Genomic DNA, 26,709 nt, shown 5'->3' on the forward strand with positions numbered 1-26,709 from the left:
TTCCCCTTCCCTCAAAACCCGTTATCCAGTCACAGCTGATTGACAAGTGGCCTAGGACTCCATGAGAAAACCCTTGAATTCTGTCAATACCTGGGGTCCATACAGTACAGACAATTAAGGAGGTCTGATGGAAGCTAGATTACAAGGAGGGGCATTGGGGGGGGGGGCTCCTTAAAAAATCACCATTGTAGGCCGGGCATGGTGGCTCACACCTGTAATCCCAGCACTCTGGGAGGCCGAGGCGGGTGGATCACCTGAGGTCAGGAGTTCGAGACCAGCCTGGCCAACATGGTGAAACCCTGTCTCTACTAAAAAAAAAAAAATATATATATATATACACACACACACACACACACACATACATAATATATATATACACATACATACATATATACACATACATATATATACACGTATATACATATACACACACACATACACACACACACACACACACACACACAAAAGTTAGCCAGGCATGGCGGTGGATGTCTGTAATTCCAGCTACTTGGGAGGCTGAGGTAGGAGAATGGCTTGAACCTGGCTGGGAGGTGGAGGTTGCAGTGGTTGCGGTGAGCCGATATCACGCCATTGCACTCCAGCCTAGGCAACAAGAGTGAAACTCCGTCTCAAAACAAAAAACAAACAAACAAAAAATCACCATGGCGTGGACAGAGTCTGGGTAGGGTTAGCTCCTGGGTTCTGGGAAGATGATGATGATGGTGGTTCAGGACATGGTGCAAGACTAGATTGAACATGTCCTGTTCCAGCCTCCAAGTGTGTCTTTGCTTAAACAAAGGGAAGACCAGTTAACTTGAGAGGATGATAAACTAGAAGCCACAGTGTAATGAAACCCCTCCTTTGGAACAGTGGGACTCAGGCAGTGGTGTGTGGAGCCAGCTTATCCCAGCTTGTAAGAACTGGTTATACCCATTTCTTTCCAGCTCAGTTCAGTGGCCCCATATTTATAGCTTGAAATTGGCCATGCTGGGAGTATTTACACTATGGTAATTGGCAAATGCTACACATCAGGGCTCCTGATTTATACAAATTCCTCCCCAGAGAGCTGGTTGTTAGACATTTACCAGCATACCACTGGACTCAGGAGGAAAATGCCCAGAGAGAGGTGAACACAAAGAACATTCCTGCAACAGGGGAGGACAGAGGGGGCATCAGTGGGGGCTGGACATTGAGTCCATGGACAGTGCTTTAAATCTCTTGAGAGAGCCCCATCCCCTTCCTTCTCCTGGACTGTGCATCTCAGACAGAAGGAGCCAGTCTGTTGAGATCACTCAATACCCCTGGAGTGAGGAGACAGAAGATGGGGTCAGGGGGACATTTGGGTAATGTAGAGATGAGACCCCACAATTCTGCAGACTGCTTCGAATCCACCTAACATCGCAATAGTCTGATTCCCAAGCCATTCATTAAATCTTTTGAATATAACTGCTTAATGTATTTCCCACTTCAAGGATGTACTTAAACTATTCTAATGGTAAATATCAAACATTTTAGGTTGTTTCTAGGTTTTGTGGTTGTCATTTATTACTAGTAGAGCAAGTAATAGGTTTTAGCTGACCCTGGATGTGAATATAGTTTAAATCTTGAAAGCTCTAAATGGGCAGGTGAGGAAAGAACAGTTTCTTCTTCTTCTTTCTTTCTTCTTCTTTCTTCTTCTTTCTTCTTCTTTCTTTCTTCTTCTTTCTTCTTCTTTCTTCTTCTTTCTTCTTCTTCCTCTTCTTCCTCTTCTTCCTTCTTCCTCTTCCTTCTTCTTCTTCCTCTTCCTTCTTCTTCCTTCTTTCTTCTTCTTCCTTCTTTCTTCTTCTTCCTTCTTTCTTCTTCTTCTTCTTTCTTCTTCTTTCTTTCTTCTTCTTCTTCTTTCTTCTTCTTCTTCTTTCTTCTTCTTCTTCCTTCTTCTTCCTTCTTCCTTCTTCTTCTTCCTCCTTCCTTCTTCTTCTTCCTCCTTCCTTCTTCTTCCTCCTTCCTTCTTCTTCCTCCTTCCTTCTTCTTCCTTCTTCCTTCTTCTTCTTCCTTCTTCTTCTTCCTTCTTCTTCTTCTTCTTCCTTCTTCTTCTTCTTCTTCTTCTTCTTCTTCTTCTTCTTCTTCTTATTATTATTATTATTATTATTATTATATTATTATTATTATTATTCTGGAGGCAGGGTATTGCTCTGTCACCCAGGCTGGAATGCAGTGGTGTCATCTTGGCTCACTGCAACCTCTGCCTCCTGGGTTCAAGCGATTCTTGTGCCTCAGCCTCCCAAGTAGCTGGGATTACAGGCGTGCACCACTACACCCGGCTAATTTTTTAATTTTTATTTTAATAGAGACAGGGTTTCGCTATGTTGGCCAGGCTGGTCTCAAACTCCTGAGCTCAAGTGATCCGCCTGTCTCAGCCTCCCAATGTTCTGGGATTACAGGAGTGAGCCACTGTGCCCAGCCAGAACAGTTATTAAATATTTGACTTTATTGTTTTTGTAGAGACAGGGTCCTGCTCTGTCACCCAGGCCGGAGTATGGTGGCACAGTTATAGCTCACTGTAACCTCAGACCCCTGGGCTCAAGTAATCCTCCCGCCTCTGTCTCCCGAATAGCTGAACTACAAGTGCCCATCACCGCACCAGTTTAATTTTTTATTTTTTATTGTAGAGATGAATCTTGTTCTGTCATCTAGGCTGAAGTGCAGTGGTGCCATCACTGCTCCCTGTAGCCTTGACCTCCTGGGCTCAAGCATCACCTTAGATTCCCAAAATACCTGGGACTACAGGCATGTGCCACCGTTAGCAGCTAATTTTTAGTGTTTTGTAGGGATGGAATCTCACTATGTTTCCCAGACTGGTCTTGAACTCTTGGCCTTAAGCAATCCTCCCATACTGGCCTCTCAAAGCACTGGGATTACATCACACTCAGCCCAACAGCTGCCTTTAAATGCAGAGAGCTCCCTTTGAGTGTCTTTTCAGAAGGCTGGAGATCCTAGGACAGAATAGATCAGGGGTCCCCAACCCCTGGGCCACAGACCAGTATATCACGGCCTGTTAGGAACTGGGCCACACAGCAGGAGGTGAGCTGAGGCAAGGGAGCATTACCACCTGAGTCCCACCTCGATTCTCACAGGAGCACGAAGCCTATTGTGAACTGTGCATGCAAAGGACCTAGGCTGTGTGCTCTTTATGAGAATCTAATGCCTGATGATCTGTCACTGTCTCCCATCACCCCCAGATGGGACCGTCTAGTTGCAGGAAAAACAAGCACAGGGCTCCCACTGTTTCTATGGTATGGTGAGTTGTATAATTATTTCATTACATATTACAATGTAATAATAATAGAAATAAAGTGCACAATAAATATAATGCCCTTGAATCATCCTGAAGCCATTCCCACCCTCCCTATCCCTGTCTGTGGAAAAACTGTCTTCCACAAAACCAGTCCCTGGTGCCAAAAAGGTTGGGGACCGCTGTAGATTACCTAAATGATGTTGGGATTATACGACACGGTTGTGATTGGATTATTGTCTGCATTTTTGATAACTTCCCTTGAATAGATTTTTAGCAGCAGTATTACTGCTTCTAAGTGTTCGTGTTCGTTTGTGCGGATGTTGACACCACCAAACTGCTCTTCCCAAAAGGATATCCCAATTTGCACTCATACCAGTAGCATATGTGCAACTGTTTCACCACAGTCCTGCCAATATTGTAATTTTTAAATAGTAGATAATGCAGTCCATGAAATGTGATATGACTGAACTGGCTTTTCCTTTCTCATTAGAAAGGTAGACCATTTTTCATGTCGTGGCTTCCCTGGGTATTTGCTCTCCCAAATGCTGGCTTCTAGACCCCGCACGGAGGCTCATGCCTGTAATCTCAGCATTTTGTGTGGTGGTGTGCGCCTGTACTCCTAGGTACTCAGGAGTCCGAGGTGGGAGGATTGCTTGAACCCAGGAGGTCAAGACTGTGGGGTGTGTGTGATCACTGTGAGCTGTGATCACACCACTGTACTCCAGCCTGGGGGACAGAGCGACACCTTGTCTCAAAAAAACAAAACAGCGCAACTCCCCCACCCTCCGCGCACACGAAATGCTTGCTTCCACTTCCCATACCTTGGTGGGGCAGGGGCTGGAACTCCGCAGGCTATGGGAAGGTGCTGGGGTTAGCGGCCCCAGTGGGTGCTCAGTGGTGTTGAGGGCACACTGCCCTGGGCGGTCTGGCCGGGACAGTTCCCCGTGCGGGCTCCCTGCGCGCTGAGCCACTGTAGGCGCCTTCCCGAAAATCTCTGAGCAGAGAGGGCCTGGAAAACAGTACTCTTTCAGGCAACACTTTTCCTGGATCCATCAGGCCCTGACAGATAACGGTTTGGTTTTCTTCCCTAGAGCCGTGTGACTTGTACAAGGGATTTTAGTTGTGTCCTTGGGCACGAAGCCCTAGTCACCTCTCGATTCCCCACCTATGTGGCCCCTATGGCCCCGCCGGTTTCAGGACCTCCCCTCGAAGCCTCACCCACCATCCTGGGTGCAGGCGGTGGAAAAGGGAGGAGTCCCCATATTTCACGGGGACTGCCTGTGATGGCCACAGGGGAGCCTCGCCGCCCACCGGCTCTCAGCCTGAGGCCTGCTTCTGGCCTGGCCTTGGGGGCCTGGGCGAAGCGACCCAGCGCGAGGACCAGTCCCTAACCAACCCGCTCCTAGCTCTGGGCGCCTTCCCCAGCAGTCAGATGGGGGCTCCAGAGGCCCGTGCGCGGCCACATGGCCCCGGGCCAGGCAGGGAGTCGTGGGGACGCATCTGCGCCAGGCGCACAGTGTTCCCGGGCGTGGGACGGGCGCAGCGCCGTGGGCTCCAAGCTGAGCTGGGTCGGCCCTGCAGGGCCGGAGAGCGAGGCGGCGCAGGGAAGGGAGATGGGGCGGGATGTGGGGAACGCTGTCGACTACTTGGATCTCTCCGGCTCGGATGGCGGCAGCTGCCTCCAGCTCAGCCTGCGGAAATCCGAGCTCTTCTCAGCGGCCCGACGGCCCGGGCGCCCCGCAGACCCCGGGCTCTCCCCGCGGTGCCTCCGCCGCCCGCCCCTGCGTCCTGGCCTGGCCTCCCCGCCCCTCCGAGGTCCCGGCGCAGCGCGGCCGCCGCCACTCCCCCCACATTCCAGAGGCCGCAGCGCCGTCTCCTTCCTCGCATTCCTGCCCCCGCAAAGGAGTCCCTCCGCCCCGCGCAAGGCCGCGGCGAGGAGGGGGCGCGGCCCGGCGCCTAGGAGCTTACATTCCTCCGCCGCGCGCGCCGCCGAGCAGGGCGCCGCGTCCCCCGGCTCGCGCGTGGCCGCCGGAACGACCCCGGCCCGGCGCCGGCCCCGCCCCGCCCCGCGCCCAGGGGTCCCGGGGCGGGCTCCGGGCTTCGGGCGGACGATGCGGCGGCCCGGCCGGAGCGGCGGCGGGAAGCGGAGGCGGAGGTGACGCGCCAGGGCCGGCGGGCCGGGCCATGCAGCGCTCCCGGGCGGGCGCGGACGAGGCGGCCCTGCTCCTGGCCGGGCTGGCCCTGCGGGAGCTGGAGCCCGGGTGCGGTTCTCCGGGCCGGGGGCGGCGGGGGCCGCGGCCTGGGCCTGGAGACGAGGCGGCGCCCGCGCTGGGCCGCAGAGGGAAGGGCGGCGGCGGCCCCGAGGCCGGGGCGGACGGACTGAGCCGCGGGGAGCGGGGTCCCCGGCGCGCGGCGGTCCCGGAGCTCAGCGCGCAGCCTGCGGGCAGCCCACGGGCCAGCCTGGCGGGGTCCGACGGCGGCGGCGGCGGCAGCGCCCGCTCCAGCGGCATCAGCCTGGGCTACGACCAACGCCACGGCAGCCCGCGCTCCGGCCGCTCGGACCCGCGTCCCGGCCTCGGGCCGCCGTCGGTGGGCAGCGCCCGCTCCAGCGTGTCCAGCCTCGGTTCCCGGGGCTCGGCCGGCGCCTACGCTGACCTCCTCCCGCCCGGCGCCTGCCCCGCGCCCGCTCGCTCCCCGGAGCCTGCGGGGCCGGCCCCCTTCCTGCTGCCTGCACTCCCGCTGCCCCCCGGCCGGGAGGGCGGCCCAAGCGCGGCCGAGCGGCGGCTGGAGGCGCTCACCCGGGAGCTGGAGCGGGCGCTCGAGGCGCGCACGGCGCGGGACTACTTCGGTGAGCGAGCTCGGCCCCGCAGTTCCCTGCGCGCACGGCTGGGGTCCGGGGTTCCGAGACGGCCTCGGGTAGGCGGCCGGATCAGCGGAGGAGAGCACCGGGCTGGCTGGGGGTGCGGCGGCACACGGGGTTGGGACGAGGAAGGTGCATCCCCCGGGGACTGGGGAGCGCAGAGGGTGAGTGAGTGCGCCTGGATCCCCAGCACCAGCTTCACGCCTGCCTCTGGGTTCCCTGACACACGAGGGGTTCTGGCCGAATGAGTTGATGCGCGGTTCCTAACTTAACGGGCAAGTCAGGTTCATGGGCACACTGAGCCATTTTCTGATAATTTTTTTTCTTCTTTTTTTTTCTTTTTTCTTTGTTCTTTTTTTTTTTTTGAGACAGGGTCTTTCTCTGTCGCCCAGACTGGAGTGCAGCGGCGCGTTCTCGGCTCACTGTAGCCTTCGCCTCTCAGGCTTAAGCAATCCTCTCGCCTCAGCCTCCCTAGAAGCTGGGACTACAGGTGCACACCACCATGCCCAGCTTTTCTTCTTCTTCTTCCAGCTTTTCTTCTTCTTCTTCTTCTTCTTCTTCTTCTTCTTTTTTTTTTTTTTTTTTTTTTTTTGTAGAGACAGAGTCTCTCTATGTTGCCCAGGCTGGTCTTAAACTCCTGGGCTCAAGCGATCCGCCCTCCTCGGCCTCCCAAGGTGCTGGGATTACAGGCTTGAGCCAGTGTGCCCGGCCTGATCTTTTGTTCTTTACATTTGGCGCTCTCATCCTATCTGATCCTTTCATGCTTCGTGATGGGCAGAAAGGGGTGCTTCCCCTTCTGCCCCGCCACGGTATGGGTGTGGACAGCAACCGGGAGGTGGAGTGGCCCAGGTACCACCGGATACCGCCTGACCCAGGCTTTGGTGATGGTATCGGCTGGAGAGGGAGACTTGTGTGAGGGAAGAAAAGCCCACTTTGCGGGAGAGGGGAACCGTGCCAGTCACACGGGGCTGCCCTCGCCCGGACTGTGCTGTAGACATAGGATGTTTCCTAAAGGAATCCTGCTGCAGACATAGGATGTTTCCTAAAGGAATCCTGCTGCAGGTGCATCTGCAAAGCCCAGCAGCCTGACAGCCTCCACTTCCCAGTGTGGCCCAGGCCCCCTGATCTCTAATTCTTAGGACAGCTCTTCGGGTGAGATTGTGAGCGGGGCAGAGGTATACTGTGGGGCCTGGGGAGAGAACTTCCCAACCCGCCTTCTGTATTAAGCACCTGGCTTTGGTGGATGGATGGTCACCATGCCTGGGACCGTGGCCGTCCTGGGGTTTGTGTCTTTGAGCGTTCAATGGTGTCAGCAGCTCACAGCTGCCCTGAACTGGATCTTTTTTTTTTTTTTTTTTTTTTTTTTTTTATGAGACGGAATCTCGCTCTGTCGCCAGGCTGGAGTGCAGTGGCGTGATCTTGGCTCACTGCAACCTCCGACTCTCTGGTTCAAGCGATTCTCCTGCCTCAGCCTCCTCAGTAGCTGGGATTACAGGCATGCGCCACCACGCCCAGCTAGTTTTTGTATTTTCAGTAGAGACGGGGTTTCACCATGTTGGCCAGGATGGTCTCGCTCTCCTGACCTCATGATCCGCCTGCCTCTGCCTCCCAAAATGTTGGGATTACAGGCGTGAGCCACCGTGCCCGGCCCTGAACTGGATCTTGAGGGGTGAGGAGGCTGTCAGTGAGGGGCCAGGTGGGGGCATTCCAGAGAGAGGGAAGAATGAGCAGAGGAGGCCAGGCGGGATGAGAGATTGCCCCGCTCTTCCCCCCAGGGGTTGCAGCCCAGAGGGCTCAGGTGGTCGAGGGCATGTGTGGGCTAAGAGGAGGTGCGCCTGCTTTGGGATGGAGAGCGCCTCCCATCTGTGAGGTCATAGTGAGACTCTGTGGCTGGGCAGGTCTCGTGGCGCCTGTTGGATGGCCTGGGAGCAGGGAGATGTGCCAGAAGCTGTCATCTCCCGTGCCAGGCAGGTGCCAGGAATAGAGGCTGGGGCTGACTTTTGAAGGGCACGCTTTCCGGTGCCCTCTGCAGGGGAGAGGGCCCATTTCCCAGCCCCTGTGTACTGCAGAGCCTGGGGGAGGTGGGTGTTCTGTAGACACCCCTGAATCTTTATATGATATAGGGGTGGCTGAGGTCCCAGGCAGGTAATGTGGAGATGGTACAAGACGGTAGGGTGTGGTAGCACATTTTTTTTCTAAGGAGGAGCTGCTAGGCCAGGCATGGTGGCTCACACCTGTAATCCCAGCACTTTGGGAGGCTGAGGTGGGAGGATTACTTGAGCCCAGTAGTTTGAGACCAGTGTGGGCAACATAGTGAGACCTTGTCTCTACAAAAAATTTTAAAAATCAGCTGGGCATGGTGGCACTCACCTGTGTTCTCAGCTGCTTGGGAGGCTGAGGTGGGAGGATCACTTGAACCCAGGAGTTCCAGGCTGCAATGAGCTATGATCGTGCCACTGCCCTCTGGCCTGGATAACAGAGTGAGATCCTGTCTTGTCTTTTTGAAAAAACAACAGCAACAACAAAAAAACTGCTCAGATCGGGCTGTTGTAGCGCTGTGAGAGTGTTAGAGGAGTGATGATAGACCTTTTTTATTTTGTTTTCAAGAAAAGCTAGAAATTGAGATTTAGTAATACTTTCCTGATTTTGTTTACTTTATTTTTTTAAACTTTTTTGAGACGGAGTCTCGCTCTGTCGCCCAGGCTAGAGTGCAACGGTGCAATCTCAGCTCACTGCAGCCTCCACCTCCAGGTTCAAGTGATTCTCCTGGCTCAGCCTCCTCAGTAGCTGGGATTACAGGTGCGTACCTCCATGCCCGGCTAATTTTTGTATTTTTAGTAGAGATGAGGTTTCACCATGTTGGCCAGGCTTGTCTCGAGTTTCTGACCTCAGGTGATCCACCTGCCTCGGCCTCTCAAAGTGCTGGGATTACAGGCGTGAGCCACTATGCCCGGCCCACTTTCCTGATTTTAAAAAATATGGGCAACTATTTGTTTGAACTATATGGTTCTGATGATATTTGACTTTGTTGAGCTACAAAATTCGCAGTTTCGTAGAGTTCAACCAGAATAATACACAGCATTTTACGAAAGGAAGTCTGCAGGTAGCATAAGCTCGAGTGATCTCTGATAAACCTCGTCCTCAGAGGGTGGCTTTTTTGTTTTAAATTAAATTTTTTTTTTTTTTTTTTTTAGAGACAGGGTCTCACCCTGTCACCTAGGCTGGAGTTCAGTGGTGAGATCAGCGCTCGTTGCAGCCTTGAACTCTTGGGCTTAAGCAATCCTCCTGCTTCAGCCTCCTGAGCAGCTGAGATCACAGGTGTGCATCACCATGCTCGGCTAAATTTTTTTATGTTTTGTAGAGCTGAGATCTTGCTTTGTTGTCCAGGCTGGTCTTGAACTTCTGGATTCAGGCGATCCTCCCTTTTTGGCTTCCCAGTGTTGGGATTACAGGCGGGAGCCACTACGTCTGGCCAGAGCTTTTTTTTCCTCTGTCCAACCCCTCATCCCTTCCTGTCCTTGGCCCTGGTACCAGCTGACCTCTTGGTCACTCTCTGCCATTCACTGATGTCTTTGGAACTTTCCCCTCTCCCCTCCCCAAGTTCCGCTGCCATTAGCCAGCCAACAGCCTTGGGCTTCCGGAACCTCTTCAACTTTGGTGACCTCCTTGCCTTCTCTTCAGCCACCCACTCCCAGGGCCACGCCCTGTTTTCCCTTCACTCCAGTTAGAGGAGTGATGATAGACCTTTTTTATTTTGTTTTCAAGAAAAGCTAGAAATTGAGATTTAGTAATACTTTGAGTATTTACTTTGAGTATTAAAATTGAGTCTTTAGTGGTAACCCCGGTCTGCTTCTCAGCAGTTCCTCTCATTCCTGTAATTGCCATCTGCCCAGCAGAACCCCGACTCTGAGCCCATGCTTTGACCCCCTCTGCGGCCACTATACCAGGCTGGGAAGGGCTCTGAGGAAGCCCTCAGGACCGTGGGAGGTTTGTCATCCTCACCACGCAGCCTGGCACCACTGACATCCTAAGCCTTTGTCAGTTTGTTTGTTTGTTTTTTTTTTTTGAGACGGAGTTTCGCTCTTGTTGCCCAGGCTAGAGTTCAATGGTGAGATCTCAGCTCACCACAACCTCTGCCTCCCAGGTTCAAGCGATTCTCCTGGCTCAGCCTTCCAAGTAGCTGGGATTACAGGTGCACGCCGCTACACCCGGCTAATATTTTGTATTTTTAGTAGAGACAGGGTTTCACTATGTTAACCAGGATGGTCTCGATCTCCTGACCTCATGATCCACCCACCTTGGCTTCCCAAAGTGCTGGGATTACAGGCGTGAGCCACCGTGCCTGGCCGCCTTTGTCAGTTTCCTCGCTTATTTTCTCAACAACCTTCCTCCCACCTGGGACCCCTACCTTTGCTTTTGACTTCACTTGGAATCTTGAGGTCAGCAGTTGCAGTCTGTCTCCACCACCGTCCTGCCCCTCCCCTGTAGGTGCTCCAGTACATGTGGGTCTGACTCTCCTGCCGTCTGAGAGGACAAGGGTCCTTCCATCACCAACCTCCACCTCCTGCACCTTCAGTTCTCCTCTTTTCATTGGCCCCTTCCCTTTGTTTCTTTTTATTTTTAATTTTTTTTTTTAGAGACAGGATCTAGCTCTGTTGCCCAGGCTGGAGTGCAGTGGTGCGATCACAGCTCACTGCAGCCTGAACTCCTGGCCTCAAGTGATCTTCCTGTCTCAGACTCCCAAAGTGGCATGAGCCACCAAGCCTGGTCCCTGCCTGCTTTTTTTTTTTTTTTTTTTTTTTTTGAGATGGAGTCTTGCTCTATCACCCAGGCTGGAGTGCAGTGGTGTGATCTCGGCTCACTGCAACCTCTGCCTCCCAGATTCAAGCGATTCTCTCACGTCTGCCTCCCAAGCAACTGGGATTACAGTGTGCACCACCACGCCCGGCTAATTTTTATATTTTTAGTAGAGATGAGGTTTCACTATGTTGGTCAGGCTGGTCTCAAACTCCTGGCCTCAAGTGATCGACCCTCCTCGGCCTCCCAAAGTGTTGGGATTACAGGCGTGAGCCATTGCGCCCGACCCCTGCCTGGTTCTGAAGGCATCTGAACTGACCTTCTCTCTACCCAGTGGGAGTGAGGCATGGGAGGCCCTGGGCAGAGCAGGGGGTACCCAGGAATGCAGGAAGGGAGATGAAGACCCAGAAAGCTGGGTGCAGGCTGCATCCTGGACACCAGAGAGGAGGGGGTGGGCCACCCACTAGCAAGATCAGAGTGGAAAGTCCATAGATGGGGACGGCTAGGAGATAACCAAGTGTGGGCCATGCTCTCTTTGTTGACTGAGGGAAGGCGGGGAATGGGGCGGTTGGTGGAGGAGGGAGAGGAGGTTATTTAAGGAGAGAGAGGAAAGGAGAAAGCAGGGTCGGGGCAGGGCAGCATGGCCTGGAGCTGGCAGAAGATTTACGGTCCAGAGGGCAGGTGGAGGCCATCTTCATGCCCTGTGTATCATGGGAGGCCCTGGGTGACCCTGTAAAGGGGACACGAGATGTGTGGGCTACTTGCCTACTGTCTGGGTTTCCAGGAGGGCTGGCCAGGGAGTGCCCTGAGGCTAGAGCCAGGCTTGGCCCTGGCGTTGCTGGTCACCCCTCTCCTTTCCACCTTCCCCGCTGCATGCTGAGTACACAGGTATGGTCCCTGATTCTATCCACTGATCGTAGGCACCTGCACAGCAGCGACCCTCATGTCTTTCTTCTTCCTTTTTTTTTTTTTTTTCCTTTGAGACGGAGTCTTACTCTGTCAGCCAGGCTGGAGTGCAGTGGCGCAATCTCGGCTCACTGCAACCTCCGCCCCCCAGGTTTAAGTGATTCTGCTGCCTCAGCCTCCCAAGTAGCTGGGATTACAGGTGCCTGCCACCTCTCCCGGCTAATTTTTGTATTTTTAGTAGAGACAGGGTTTCACTATCATGGCCAGGCTGGTCTTGAACTCCTGACCTCCTGATCCACCCACCTTGGCCTCCCAAAGTGCTGGGATTACAGGTGTGAGCCATTGCGCCTGGCCTCTTCTTCTTTTTTTTGGAGACATCTCACTCTCTTACCCAGGCTGGAGTGCAGTGATATGATCATAGCTCACTGCAGCCTCAAACTCCCAGGCTTAAGCGATCCTCCTGCCTCAGACTCCTGAGTAATGGGGACCACAGGTGCATGCCACCATGCCTGGATATTTTAAAAATTTTTTGTAGAGATGAGGGTCTTGCTATGTTGCCCAGGCTAGTCTGGAACTCTTGGGCTCAAGTGATCCTCCCGCTTCGGCCTCCCAAAGTGTTGGGATTACAGGCGTGAGCCGTTGCACCCAGCCCCCTTCCTTATTTCCTTCAGACCTTTGCTCAGATATCACCTTGTGAGTGAGGCTTCTGTGAATACCCGGTTTAAAAATCACACATTCTTGGCCAGGCATAGCAGTACTTGCCTGTGATCCCAGCTTCTTGGGAGGCTGAGGTGGGAGGATTGCTTGAGCCCAGGATGTCAAGGCTGCAGTGAGCTATGATTACACCACTGCTCTCCAGCCTAGGCAACAGAGCAAGACTCTTAAAAAAAAAAAAAAAAAAAAAAGCTGGGAGCAGTGGCTCACACCTGTAATTCCAGCACTTTGGGAGGCCAAGGTGGGTGAATCACCTGAGGTCAGGAGTCCATGACCAGCCTGGCCAACATGGTGAAACCCTGTCTCTACTAAAAATACAAAAAATTAGCCAGGTGTGGTGGCACATGCCTGTAATCCCAGCTACTCGGGAGGCTGAGGCAGGAGGATCGCATGAACCTGGGAGGTGGAGGTTGCAGTGAGTCGAGATTGCGCCGCTGCACTCTAGCCTGGGCGACAGAGTGAGACTCTATCTAAAAAAAAAAAAAAAAAAAATCCTGCATCCAACGCCGTAGCACTTGTCTCTGCCTGACGTTATTTGACTGCTGTTCTCTGCCCCCTTCCACTGGATGCAAGCTTCTTGAGGGTGGGGACCTGGGTGCATTGCAGACTGAGTGGTGCCTGACCTTAGGGGCATGTGATTCATCTGTGTGCTGACTGACCAAGAGAATAAGTGGACCCTGGTGTACAGAGGAGGACAGAGTGGGTACAGAGGAGAACAGAGTGGGTACAGAGGAGGACAGAGTGGCTGCAGAGGGGTAGTGACTGCCCCAGAGTGCCCGTGTGGTCTTCATTCTTTGTGTCTGGGTCACAAAACATGTTGAAGAACAGGATTTGGTTCACAAACAGCATGAAGGATTTTCCCTCAGTCCAAGAGCAGGCCATGGATGAAAGGGCTTAAAACAACTGTCTCAGTATAAAGATACCATGATAGGCTGGGTGTGGTGACTCACGCCTGTAATTGCAGCACTTTGGGAAGCCCAGGCAGGAGGATTGCTTGAGCCCAGGAATTGCTTGAGCGCACCCTGGGCAACTGGGCAACATAGCAATACCCTGTCTCTACAAAAGAAAAAATTAGCTGTGCGTAATGGCATGTGCCAGAAGTCCTAGCTACTTGGGAGGCTGAGGCTGGAGGATCGCTTGAGCATAGGAGGTCGAGGCTGCAGTGAGCTGTGATTGCACCACTGCACTCCAGCCTGTGGGACAGAGCGAGATCCTGTCTCCCTCCCAAAAAAAACCTAAAAGTGGCCGGGTGCAGTGGCTCATGCCTGTAATGCCAGCAATTTGGGAGGCCAAGGCGGGAGGATCGCTTTAACCCAGGAGTTTGAAACCAGCCTGGGCAACATAGTAAGACTCTGTCCCTATTTATAAATCAAAAACCAAAAGAATCTGTCAGAACAGTTTGTGATGGACAGCTTTGATTAGCTCCGACTCTGCACTGGGTGTTCAGCCAAGCCCTTGAGTCCTCAGAGAGCAGCAGCAGCAATCCCTGGGTCGTGGCCACGCTGATGGTGCCCATGTCGGTCATCAGTAATCGAGTGATGTTGGCCTAGGAAAGTTAGCGTCCCCAAGGTCAAGCAGGTGGGCGATGTCAAGACGGGGAGTCCCTCGGTGTGGCATAGGCTGTGGCGCTAACCCCTGCTCTCTCCTGCCTCTCCTCTCCTAGGCATTTGCATCAAGTGTGGGCTTGGCATCTATGGAGCCCGGCAGGCGTGCCAGGCAATGGGGAGTCTTTATCACACTGACTGCTTCACCTGTGACTCGTGTGGTAGGTAACCTCGTGCCCTGGGTAGCTCTGTGAAGGGGACCTGCCACATCATCCCCATTCCCCTCAAACCCCCTTGCACCTGAGTCCAGGCAGATGGACCACTCGACTCTGGCCCAGGCTGGGCTGTGGAGGACTCTGTCTGGGGAGGAGGCATGGGGCCCCTGAGGAGCCTTTTGCTGGCTGTAGGGCAGGCTGCCTCCTGGTCGTCAGCTGTGGAGCCTCTGTGCCACGCAGGGCACTAATGTCACCCAGCTGCCTGGGAGCAGCGTCAGAAGCCCATGAAGGACCTTCTGCCTGTCTGGACATACGACTAATATTTCTTTTTCCTGTAATCTATTTTTGTTGTTGTTGTTGAGACAGTCTTAATCTATTGCCCAGGCTGGAGTGCAGTGGAGTGATCTCGGCTCACTGCAGCCTCTGCCTCCCGGTTTCAAGAGATTCTCCTGCCTCAGCCTCCCAAGTAGCTGGGATTACAGGCACACATGCCACCAGTCTTGGCTAATTTTTTTTTTTTTTTTTGTACTTTTAGGTAGAGATGGGGTTTTACCATGTTGGCCAGGCTGGTCTCAAACTCTTGAGCTCAGGTGATCTGCCTGCCTCGGGCTCTCAAAGTGCTGGGAGTACAGGTGTGAGCCACCACGCCTGGCCTACAATTTATTTTTGATCACAATTTTACACCCAACGTAAACTATAAGTATAGTTTAACCTAGACAAAGTTATAACAAGAAAAAAAGGAACTGTAATCCAACCACCCTAATAAATATCCACTCTTGGTTTGCCCACTGTTCTTCCAGACCTTGCCTTAATCAGACATCTTTTATGTATTTGCACATTTTTAAATTTTAATTTTAATTTTTTTTTGTTTTGAGACAGTCTCACTCTGTTGCCAGACTGGAGTGTGGTGGTATGATCTCAGCTCACTGCAACCTCCGTCTCCCTGGTTCAAGCGATTCTTCGCCTCAGCCTCCTGAGTAGCTGGGATTACAGGCATGCGCCACCACTCCCAGCTAATTTTTGTATTTTTTTAGTGAGACGAGATTTCACCGTGTTGGCCAGGATGGTCTCGATCTCCTGACTTCGTGATCCACCTGCCTTGGCCTCCCACAGTGCTGGGATTACAGGTGTGAGTCACCTCACCCAGTAAAATACCCTAGAAACTTCTATCTTGTGCCCCCCCTTTTTTTTTGAGACAGTGTCTCGCTCTGTCACTGAGGCTGGAGTGCAGTGGCGAGAGCTCAGCTCACTGCCACCTCCATGTCCCAGTTTCAAGCGATTCTCCTGCCTCAGCCTCCTGAGTAGCTGGGACTACAGGCACGCAACACCATGCCCGGCTAATTTTTTGTATTTTTAGTAGAGGTGTGGTTTCACCATGTTAGCCAGTATGGTCTCCTGATCTCGTGATCCATCCGCCTTGGCCTCCCAAAGTGCTGGGATTACAGGCATGAGCCACCGCGCCTGGCCCTATCTTGCCCTTTTTCAGTTGATCCCTGTATGTCCCCCATCACATTTGCCCAACTGGTATTCTGATTTCTACCACTGTAGAAGAGTTTTGTCCATTCTAGAACTTCATATAAATGCATTCCTATAGTGCATACTCTTTAATGGCTGATCTTTTGTTCAATGTCTTTTTTTTTTTTTTTTTAAGAAGCAGGGTCTTACGTCTTCATCCAGGCTGAAGTGCAGTGGCCCAATCACGGCTCACTGCAGCCTTGACCTCCTGGGCCCAAGTGATTCTCCTGCCTCAGCCCTACAATGAGTAGTGGGACTACAGACACGTACCACCACGACTGGCTAATTTTTTTTTTTGTCCTAGAGACAGGGTCTTGCTATGTTGCCCAGGCTGGTCTTGAACTCCTGGGCTCAAGCGATCCTCCTGCCTTAGCCTCCTCTGGGAGGATCACTTGAGCTTGGGAGGTTGAGGCTGCAGTGAGCCATGATTGTGCCATTGCACTCCAGCCTAGGTGACAGAGCGAGACTCTGTCTTAAAAAAAAAAAAAATACCAGCCTGGCTAACATAGTGAAGCCCCGTCTCTACTAAAAATACAAAAATTAGCTGGGCACCTGTAGTCCCAGCTACTTGGGAGGGTGAGGCAGGAGAATCGCTTGAACCCGGGAGTCAGAGGTTGCAGTGAGCTGAAATCACGCCACTGCACTCCAGCCTGGACACGGTGGCACGGTGACACGGTGAGACTCTGTCTCAACAAAAAAAAAAAAAAAAAAAAAATTCATTCTCGAAAATTTGCTCTGAATTCAACTGATCTTAAAGTGAATGTGTTTATTAACCAACACATGTATTTACATTAGCAAAATATTTCTTCATATATTTGATTTGTCAACCTTTTGCAATAATCTATTGACAATGTGTTCTGTTTATTTTTTTCTGAAATTTTATTATTATAACAATAACAACATAATATTAAAGGGAAATTTAGAAAACCACCCATAACCCAGTGTCTCATCTGTTGGAGGAGGGTGCTGAGAGCTGGAAGAGCGGCTCCATCCCTGGTCTCTAGCGTTCCAGGGACCCCTCTCAACCCTCACCCTTGCAGGGAGACGACTCCGTGGGAAGGCGTTCTACAACGTGGGTGAGAAAGTGTACTGCCAGGAGGACTTCCTGGTGAGTCCAAGCTGTGCCCTGGCAGTGCCAGGGGTGGGAGGTGGGGCAGGGACCCTCATTCTGACTCAAGTGGGGACCTGAGGCCAGGAGGCAGGTGCTAGCTGTGCCGCGAGTGCCCCTTTGTCACACAATGTCGTGGATCCTGTGTCCCCTCCCAGTACTCCGGGTTCCAGCAGACGGCTGACAAGTGCAGCGTGTGTGGACATCTCATCATGGAAATGGTGAGCCCCTGCCCTAGCCTCCTGGAGCCCCTCTGACGTGGGTGGAGTCTGAGGACCCTGCCCTCTCCCCTGCTCCAGACCTGCCAGGGGTTCAGAGCCAGAGCCTCTCCTGGGGTGGTGCTGAGCCTGCTGCCCGTGCTGATCCCTCAGTGCGCCCCACCCGCAGATCCTGCAGGCCCTGGGCAAGTCCTACCACCCAGGCTGCTTCCGGTGCTCTGTGTGCAATGAGTGCCTGGATGGGGTTCCCTTCACCGTGGACGTGGAGAACAATATCTACTGCGTGCGAGACTATCACACGTAAGTTGCTGGCGCTGTGGAGCAGGCGGGGCTCGGGCTGTCCTCCCTGGCTCCTCTGGAAGCATTTTTTCCTGCTGGACTGACTGCCCTTCATTCTTGGCCTTTTGCCCTCCACCTCCCCTTGTGCACCCAGGCTTGGGGCAGGCATGTGTCTCTGCCTGCATCCCCTCTCCCGGTGGTCCGGCCACCAGCTGTCTTTTGCCTCTTCTCTCCCTATCGTGGCCTGCGTGCTTCTCTACTCCTGGCACAGGGGACCCTCCTGGCTGCAGTAGCCACCGTCTCTCCCCCTCCTCCCCTCCATCTCCTGCCAGGCCAGGCCTCTTCCGGCTGGGGCAGGGGCTTGGGATCTCTGCAGCCCCCTTTTCCTGCCTGTCTGATCCCCGATCTGTTTCCTCCTACTGTGACTCCAGGTTTATTCCTGGGAGCTACTCCAGGTTTATTCCTGGGAGCTCTGGTTCTGAGCGGGGCCTTCCATGGGATTGGAGTCCTGGGCAGAGATCCCTGGTACTCAGGGTGAAGCCAGGTCTCACAGTGGTCCTAGCTAGTGGTGTCCCAGACGTGGACATTAGGGAGAAGGGGGAACTCACAGGAAATATGGGGGCGGATGGCAGAGCAGAACCTGAAGCCATCCTGGAGGAGGTGATTGGGTGGAGATGAAATGGGCAGTCGGATAAGAGGCCAGGGCCGGGCGTGGTGGCTCATGCCTGTAATCCCAGCACTTTGGGAGGTCCAGGTGGGTGGATCGCTTGAACTCAGGAGTTTGAGTTCACCTGGGCAACATAGTAAGACCCCATTTCTATTAAAAAAAAAAAGAAGAGGTCAGTACAGGAAGGAATGGCAGAAGCTGTTCCCTGTCTGCCCCGAGGTGTGCACATAGGGAGAGAGGGCCTGATGCTTGGGCCACTTCAGGGGGTTCCTGTAGGTGCACCTGTGCTTGTGCCCTTGGCCTCTGGTCACTCAGCTGATCACTTCTGGTTTCCTTTATTTCTCTAGGGTTTTTGCACCAAAATGCGCCTCCTGTGCCCGTCCTATCCTCCCTGCACAGGTAGGAGCCACTCACCCAGAGATGATCAGGTGCCTGGCCCAGCTGGCTGCTTCCATGTCCAGCCTGAGTCTAGCCCAGGTCTTGGGCCACAGTGGGAGGGATGAGCAGGTGCTTCTCTGCAGATCCTTCAGGGCTGAGGGATGTGTGTCGTGCTTGTGCACGTGAGGTACAGCTGTCCCCTGGCATGAGGTCGAGGGAAGTGGTGGCCCCTGCTGCTCAGCTGCCCCACTGCCAGCCTCCGCTCCATTCTTCACTGATGGTAGGGCTGTTCCCTGGGTCTTCTCAGCTCTGCAGGCTGAGATGGGGGTGCTGGGGGAGCAGATGAGAGATGGACATGGTCTGTGCGGAGCCACCCATGGGTGCTGCAGCTCTCCTGGCCTGGGGTCTTCCCACAGTGCTGGCTCTGTCCCAGGCTGGTGTGCCTGGTGAAGCAGAACTGGCAGTACCCTTTCGAGACTCCAAGGAAGTGAAAACAGGCCAGGCACAGGGGCCCACGCCTGTAATCCCAGCACTTTGGGAGGCCGAGGTGGGATGATTGCCTGAAGCCAGGAGTTTGAGACCAGCCTGGGCCGCCTAGTGAGACCACATCTCTACAAAAAAAATAAAAAATTAGCTGGGTGTGGTTGTGTACGCCTGTAGTCCCAGCTACTTGGGAGGCTAAGGCAGGAGGATTGCTTGAGCCCAGGAGTTTGAGGCCGCAGTGAGCTGTGATTGCACTGCCGCATCCAGCCTGGGCAACAGAGAGAGACCCTGTCTCAAAAAAAAAAAAGAAAAGAATCAATGAGGTGAAAATAATGTCCACATCCATTGACATCCACGTGACACTCTTGTGGGCCTTTGTGTGTGCTGTGGGCTGTGGCCGTGGAGGACGCCTAAGGCCCGGATGTGTCTGTGTGTGTGCACCTGCTGGTGCCTGTCCCGCCCCATGGAAGCAGCGTGGCAGTGCTCCCTGGGGCAGGCGTGCGCCTCTGCTGGGACAGGAGTGTGGTATGTGGGAGCGCACACTCACGCAGTTTGCCTCCAGTCCCCGCATGCTCATCGTGTGTGAACTTCTCTTCCTCCAGGGCTGCGAGACAACCATCCGTGTGGTGTCCATGGACAGAGACTACCACGTGGCGTGTTACCACTGTGAGGTGAGCCTGGGCCCCCAGGAGGCTGGCAACTGGGGCGGGCCTCCTCCCGCAGGGCTCTCCTCTCCGGGTGTTCTGTGGGCTCACCTTATCAAAATTTTAGTTTTGCCGGGCTCGGTGGTTCACGCCTGTAATCCCAGCACTTTGGGAGGCTGAGGCGGGTGGATCACCTGAGGTCAGGAGTTTGAGACCAGCCTGGCCAACATGGTGAAACCCCATCTCTACTAAAAATACAAAAATTAGCTAGGCATGGTGGCGGGCATCTGTAGTCCCAGCTACTCAGGAGGCTGAGGTCGGAGAATCGCTTGAACCTGGGAGGCAGAGGTTGCAGTGAGCCGAGATTGTGCCATTGCACTCTAGCCTGGGCAACAAGAGTGAGACTCTGTCTCAAAAAAAAATTTTTTTTTAAATTTTTATTTATTAGAGACAAGATCTGACTCTGTTACTCAGACTAGAGTGCAATGTCATGATCATAGCTCACTGGAGCCTCAACCTCCTGGCTCACGCTATCTTCTTACCTCAGCCTCCTGAGTAGCTATCACCACAGGCTCGCACCACCACATTGAGCTAATTTAGTTAATTTTAGTAGAGATGGGGTTTCATCATGTTACTCAGGCTGGTCTTGAACTCCTGGGCTCAAGCGATCCACCTGCCTTGGCCTCCCAAAGTGCTGGGACTGCAACGTGAGCCACCGTGCCGGCCTCACCTATTTTATGGCGTCTACCCCATTCTACCTGTCCTTTTCCTGCCCTGTAGCGAGTGAACCGGGGGAGGGAGTGAAGGCAGGTGCTCCCTGAGCAGCTGGAGGAGTCAGGGTTGGGGCCTGGGTTCACGGAAGTGGGCTGAGTTGAGTGATGGTTAGGCCATAGAAAGGATGGGATTTGCCAAGTGTCTGGATGTGGGGGGTTGGGGGTTGGGGGTTGGGGGTTGGGAGGTGTTCATGAGAACCTCAGCAAAGAGTGAGGGCGGGGGGAAGAGGGGATGAGATGCTCTCGTTTTTGGTAGCTGGAGATGTCCAGTAGACCTGTAAGTGGGCAGGGGTTCAGCGACCCTGCCAACAGCTGTGGGAATTCGGGGTCACTGGTGTGTGGCGCTGTCTTCTCTAAATCTTTTTTTTTTTTTTTTTTTTGAGACGAGTCTCACTCTGTTGCCCAGGCTGCAGTGCAGTGGCACTATCTCAGCTCACTGCAAGCTCCGCCTCCTGGGTTCAAGCAATTCTGCTGCCTCAGCCTCCTGAGTAGCTGGGACTACAGGCACCCACCACCACACCCGGCTAGTTTTTGTGTTTTTAGTAGAGACAGGGTTTCACCATGTTGGCTGGGTTGGTCTCAAACTCCTGACTTCAAGTGATCCACCTGCCTTGGCCTCCCAAAGTGCTGGGATTACAGGCTTGAGCCACACACCAGGCCTTCTCTGAATCTTGGCCCTGGGAATTCCAGTTGCCTTGGTCTCCCCAGATTCTCAACTCAAGGAGACCACGGGGCTCCCCTGGGCAGCCGGAGCAGTCTCCAGGCGGTCAGTCGGGTGTTGTGGGGTACACTTGCCAGATTTCTCTTCTCTGAGAGATTATGGGCCTCCCTGGTCTGTTGTCCGGGGTCTGAGAGTCACTGTCATCTGTTTAGCCTGTTGCTCTCGTTGTTGAAGGTGGGAGGGGAAATCCAATTTCTGTTCCTCCATTCTGGCGGGAAGCAAGGGTCCCATGATGGACGCAGGGATGGCAGCTGAAGCCAGGGGAAAAGAAGGAGTGGGGGTCAGGATAGCTCAGGGAGCGCCGTCACTTAAGGACACACACAGGTGAAGTGGCCACAAAGGGAGGCTGAGGAGGCCTGGGTAGGAGAACCAGAAGGCTGCCAGCAACCGTGCCCCAGGAAGAGCAGAGCAAGTGGCAGTGGGGAATCTGCAGTAGCAATCAGGGATCCCTTGGGTGACAAGGTCTGCTGGGTCCAGGCGAGTGGCCCCATGGGAGCACCGATTGTGTCAGGGTACCCAGGAAGGAGGACAAGGAGCAGGGATGGTTTGCAGAGGGGCTAGGGCTCCCCTCCAGCACTAACAGGACCTCTGCGTCCCTCCACTTGCTGGGCCGTTCTGTAGACTGTGCGGTTCCCTGGGGATTGTCCAGTACCGAGCGCAGCAAAAGGTTGACGCTGAGAGTCAGAGTAGGGCAGGCGGCTGGTGGCGTTGCTGTGCTGCGGCGAGGCTGTTGGATGGGGACTGATACCTCCGGGACCCACACTCGTCCCTGGCCTGGTGTGCAGCGGTTGGTAGCAGGGCCCAGCCAGTGGCCTGTGGTGGGACAGACACGAGACCAGGGAAAGGAGTGATGTGGTGCCACTGCAGCAGCCCAGCTCCCTTCCCTGTGCAGGGCGGGCCAGGTGTTGGTGTCAGGGGCTCTGGGTAACGGGTCAAAGCTGCCAGCATTCCAGCCCCGAGCCCACAAAGGTAAAAACTGTGAGATAAGGTACTTGAAGCCAGCCCCCTGCTTCCCCTGGTGTCTCCAGGTCCTCTCACCATTGCCTCTTCAGACCACCTGGGGGTGGCATTCATCCCTTCACCCTGCTCCAGGGACCCCTGTGTGGCGGGAACTGGTGGACACTTCCTTCTGGGCCCCCCAGCAGCTTCGAGCACAGGGCCGCTCCCTCCTCCATGCACTTGCTTCACTTTGCCCTGGGGGCTGCCAGGTTGTGGTTTTCTTCACTTTCGTTTCTCCTTGAATCTCTTCTGCCCAGGCCTCTTCTCTTCCCACCTCCTCATGGAAGGTTCTGCTGTTTGCCCTCTTCTCTTTTCTAGTGATCTGCACCTCCTGGAAGAGGTAGTCTCCTGTTTTGTTTTTAAAACCCATCACGTGACCGGGCGCGGTGGCTCCCGCCTGTAATCCCAGCACTTTGGGAGGCCAAGGCGGGTGGATCACGAGGTCAGGAGATGGAGACTATCCTGGCTAACATGGTGAAACCCCGTCTCTGCTAAAGATACAAAAAATTAGCCGGGCGTGGTAGCGGGCGCCTGTAGTCCCAGTTACTCCGGAGGCTGAGGCAGGAGAATGGCGTGAACCCGGGAGGTGGAGCTTGCAGTGAGCTGAGATTGTGCCACTGCACTGCAGCCTGGGCAGCAGAGCAAGACTCCGTCTCAAAAAAAAAAAAAAAAAAACACGTTTGGCTGGGTGCGGTGGCTCACGCCTACAATCCCAGCACTTTGGGAGGCCGAGGTGGGAGGATGGTTGTGAAGCCAGGGGTTCAAGATCAGCCTGATCAGCATAGCAAGACGCCATGTCTACAAAATACAAGGGAAAAAAAATTAGCCGGGCGTGGTGGCACGTGTCTGTAGTCCCAGCTACTTGGTAGGCTGAGGTGGGAGGACTGCTTGAGCCCAGGAGTTTGAGGCTGCAGTGAGCTGAGATCGCACCACTGCACTCCAGCCTGGGCGACAGAGTGAGACCCTGTCTAATAAAGAAAAAACAGGCCAGGCACGGTGGCTCATGCCTGTAATCCTAGCATTTTGGGAGGCCGAGGTGAAGGATCACTTGAGGTCAGGAGTTCTAGACCAGCCTGAGCAACATGAAACCCCATCACTACAAAAAATAAACAAAATTCACAGGGCATGGCAGGGTGCGCCAGTGGTCCCAGCTACTCAGGAGGCTGAGGTGGGAGGATCACTTGAGCCCTGGAGGTCGAGGCTGCAGTGAGCCGGGATCCAGACACTGCATTCCAGCCTGGGCGACAGTGAGAGACCCTGTCTCAAACAAACAACAACAAACGAATAAACAAAAAACACCCAAACCATCAGGTTTTTATGCTGACACCCACGTTGACTGCCCAGCCCTCTCCCCGCAGTCTGACTTATATCCAGTGACTTCCTCTTGGATGCCTGAGAGGCAGCTCCAGCAGTCTCCAGTGCTCCACGCCGGGCTTCCCATCCCCCCTCTGGCAGAGGAAGAGTCTTTTTTTTTTTTTTTTTTTTTGAGACGGAGTTTCGCTGTTGTCACCCAGGCTGGAATGCAATGGCAGGCTCTCTACTCTCTGCAACCTTTGTCTCCCGGGTTCAAGCGATTCTCCAGCCTCAGCCTCCCAAGTAGCTGGGATTACAGGCATGTGCCACTATGCCCGGCTAATTTTGTATTTTTAGTAGAGACAGGGTTTCACCACATTGGCTGGGCTGGTCTCGAACTCCTGACCGAATCGATGATCCAGCCGCCTCAGCCTCCCAAATTGCTGGGATTACAGGTGTGAACCCCTGCGCCCGGCGGAAGAGTCTTTATGTTGTTATGCGGCACCCTGCAGATCTGCGCCCCCCACCTCCCCCGTCCCTCCCCGCTCCTCGTGACCTCTGATGTGTGCTTGTCTGCTGACTCTGGGGCTGGGGGCTGTGTTCTTCCCTAGGACTGCGGGCTGCAGCTGAGCGGGGAGGAGGGACGCCGTTGCTACCCCCTGGCAGGCCACCTGCTGTGTCGTCGTTGCCACCTGCGGCGCCTTCAACCTGGGCCTCTTCCCTCACCCACTGTGCACGTCACTGAGCTCTGAGCAGGGGAAAACCCGTCCTTGGGCCGGGGTGGGTGTGGGTGTGGAGGGACGGCCCCGCGTGGGTGGCCCCGGTCAGTGTCGGGGGAGCTCCCTCCAATCCCACTTTCCCACCGAGCTGCTGTCTGCAGGGGCCGGATCCCCGCGTGGAAGCTTCTATTTATTCACCGTCTGTGCCTGCTCAAGTCACTTCCCTGCGGGCCCTGCCTCCTACCCACCCCATCACCAGCTTTCCACTTGGAGGCCCCCTGCGCCCTGCAGCCTCAGGGTAGGCTGTGGGTCACCAGGCTGGAGATGGCCCCTTCCCTGGCCAGGGGTGCGAGGTGACCTGGCTGCATTCCTGGGTGGGAGCTGCTGTCCGTTGTTCAGGGGCCTGGGACCCGCCCCCCGCCCCCACCTCGCAAAGCGCACTCCCAGGCAGGGTGTGGTCTGGAAGGCGGGGCTGGTGGGGACATGGGTGTTCCTGCATCTCCTAGCGCAGTGCCTGCTGGTGGGTGGAAGGGTGCCTGGCTTAGGCGGGGTCCCAGGAGGGGATGAGGAATGACACCCTTGGGGAGGGGGCTTGCAAACGGCACTGCCTGTGGCCACGTGGTCTCTGTGGGAATTGGTCCTGGGGACTTTGATGGGTGTTTGCGGCCCCAGTTGTTGCCCTGCTCCCTCTTACAGGGCTCCTGGCTTGGGCCCCCCTCAACCCCCTGCTCAGCTCGGGAAAATCCCCGTGCGGGTCCAGCCCCAGGTCTCGCTCAGGAGCGATGAGAGGGGCGCCCTGGCCGCGCTTCAGGAAAGCCTGTGTCTACGCGCGGGGCACGGGGCTCCACGACAAAAGGACAGGATTTGACTTAAATTAAGTTTTTCCCTTGAGGATATTTTCATTTTCTTTAAAAGAATATAATTTTCTTCCAATATCTTGGACCAGCCTTGTTATTTTTAAAGCAAATTCCAGCAAACTCACAAGTGTCTAATTTGTCTGTTATGGAGCTGGTTTTCAGGTGGTAAGAACCTTGTGGTTTCAGGACTTTTGTGTAAATTCCTCTAAAACCTCGCCACGTGTGTCCACCTTTCAGACTTTAGAGTAGTATGGGGTTCCGTGTGTGTCCGGGTGTTACGGGCGGCCGCCCCATGAAATGCAGTGTGGAGGTCCCTCCGTGTTCCCCGGGACACACTAACGGGAATGTGGGGTCTGGAAGTAGGGGGCCCTGGTCCTGATGCGGAATCCCCACGGGTTCAGGGGACATCTGGACTGAAGTCACTCGCCCCTGGGAGAGCCTGGACCCGCCTCTTGGCTGCTGCTCTCCCCTTCCTCCCCCACCGTCAGGTGTGAGGTCTGTGAATCACTCGCGGGGCTGGGCCACACGCCGGGAACCAGCTGGCTTGTCCAGGCCGAGCCCAAGGGAACACCAGGAGGCGCCCGCAGGGAAGTGGCGGCTCCGGAGTCCAGCAGGGCCGAAGCATGGCGCGGGCGCCACCTGGTGGGCTGAGCCGGCAAGTACAGGGACGGTCAGGGAACCTTAACCAGGGACTTCCACAGCGTGGAGAGCGCTGCATCTCAGAGTGGGGCCTTCAGCAGGACCAGGGGCCACTTCTTGGAGGAGGTGATCCCACTGGGGCCAGAGAGTAAAGTCCAGGCGTGGAGGCTCTGGTGCTGGCTCTCTCCTGCGAGCTGAGCTGTTTTTTTTTTTTTTGAGACGGAGTGTCATTCTGTCACCCAGGCTGGAGTGCAGTGGCGCAATCTTGGCTCACTGCAACCTCCGCCTCCCGGGTTCAAGCAATTCTCCTGCCTCAGTCTCCCGAGTAGCCGGGACTACAGGTGCACGCCACCACGCCCGGCTAATTTTGCATTTTTAGTAGAGACGGGGTTTCACCATGTTGGTCAGGCTGGTCTCCAACTGCTGACCTCAGGCGATCCACCCACCTCAGCCTCCCCATAGTGCTGGGATTACAGGTGTGTGCCACCGCGCCTGGCTTTTTTTTTTTTTTTTTTTTTTTTTTTTTTTTTTGAGACAGGGTCTCGTTCTGTCGCCCAGGCTGGAGTGCATTGGCACGATCTGGGCCTACTGCAACCTCTGCCTCCAGGGTTCAAGTAATTCTGATGCCTCAGCCTCCTGAGTAGCTGAGACTACAGGTGTGCCCCATGACGCCCAGCTATTTTTTTTTTTAAGACAGAATCTAGCTCTGTCGCCCAGGCTGGAGTGCAGTGGCGTGATCTGGGCTGACTGCAACCTTTTCCTCCCACGTTCAAGCGTTCTCCTGCCTCAGCCTCCCAAGTGCTGGGATTACAAGTGTGCACCACCAGGCCTGGCTAATTTTTGTATTTTTAGTAGAGTCGGGGCTTCACCATGTTGGCCAGACTGGTCTGGAACTCCTGGCCTCAAGCGATCCATCCGCCTCAACCTTCCAAAGTTCTGGGATTACAGGCGTGAGCCCCTGCGCCTGGCCTTACTTTTTGTATTTTTAGTCGAGACAGGGTTTCAGCATGTTGGCCAGGTTGGTCTCAAACTCCTGACCTCAAGCAAGCCCACCTTGGCCTCCCAGAGTGTTGGGATTACAGGCATGAACCACCGCGCCTGGCCTG

General features: G+C 54.5%; 1 protein-coding gene across 4 annotated transcripts; it reads left to right on the forward strand.

The window, feature by feature from the left end:
• The first annotated feature begins 5,238 nt into the window (after positions 1-5,238).
• WTIP (WT1 interacting protein) lies at positions 5,239-25,047 on the forward strand. 4 transcript variants are annotated; one of them, XR_008516230.2, is made up of 10 exons: positions 5,239-6,122; positions 14,215-14,316; positions 16,866-16,933; positions 17,092-17,154; positions 17,321-17,451; positions 18,445-18,496; positions 19,561-19,629; positions 24,000-24,168; positions 24,269-24,405; positions 24,804-25,047. XR_008516230.2 is itself a non-coding variant. In XM_054538857.2 (9 exons), exons 1-8 carry the CDS (start codon positions 5,459-5,461, stop codon positions 24,138-24,140), a joined length of 1,290 nt encoding a protein of 429 aa, XP_054394832.1. In that variant the 5' UTR covers positions 5,239-5,458; the 3' UTR covers positions 24,141-24,168; positions 24,269-25,047. The 4 variants fall into 4 exon arrangements, 2 of the variants coding, with proteins under 2 accessions (XP_054394832.1, XP_024094193.2); XR_008516229.2 differs by having other exon boundaries at positions 24,000-24,405; XM_054538857.2 differs by having other exon boundaries at positions 24,269-25,047.
• The last annotated feature ends 1,662 nt before the right edge of the window (positions 25,048-26,709 follow it).

The sequence above is a fragment of the Pongo abelii genome, chromosome 20 (genome assembly GCF_028885655.2).
Source record: "Pongo abelii isolate AG06213 chromosome 20, NHGRI_mPonAbe1-v2.0_pri, whole genome shotgun sequence".
Taxonomy (NCBI): domain Eukaryota; kingdom Metazoa; phylum Chordata; class Mammalia; order Primates; family Hominidae; genus Pongo; species Pongo abelii.

What these genes read in the sequence shown, in the direction of transcription:
- WTIP (XM_024238425.3), top strand. Translation starts at nt 5,459, where the DNA reads ATGCAGCGCTCCCGGGCGGGCGCGGACGAGGCGGCCCTGCTCCTGGCC. An exon ending in ACTGCCAGGAGGACTTCCTG is followed by an intron (nt 16,934 to 17,091) that starts GTGAGTCCAAGC and finishes GTCCCCTCCCAG; the next exon opens with TACTCCGGGTTCCAGCAGAC. An exon ending in GTCCTATCCTCCCTGCACAG is followed by an intron (nt 18,497 to 19,560) that starts GTAGGAGCCACT and finishes CTCTTCCTCCAG; the next exon opens with GGCTGCGAGACAACCATCCG.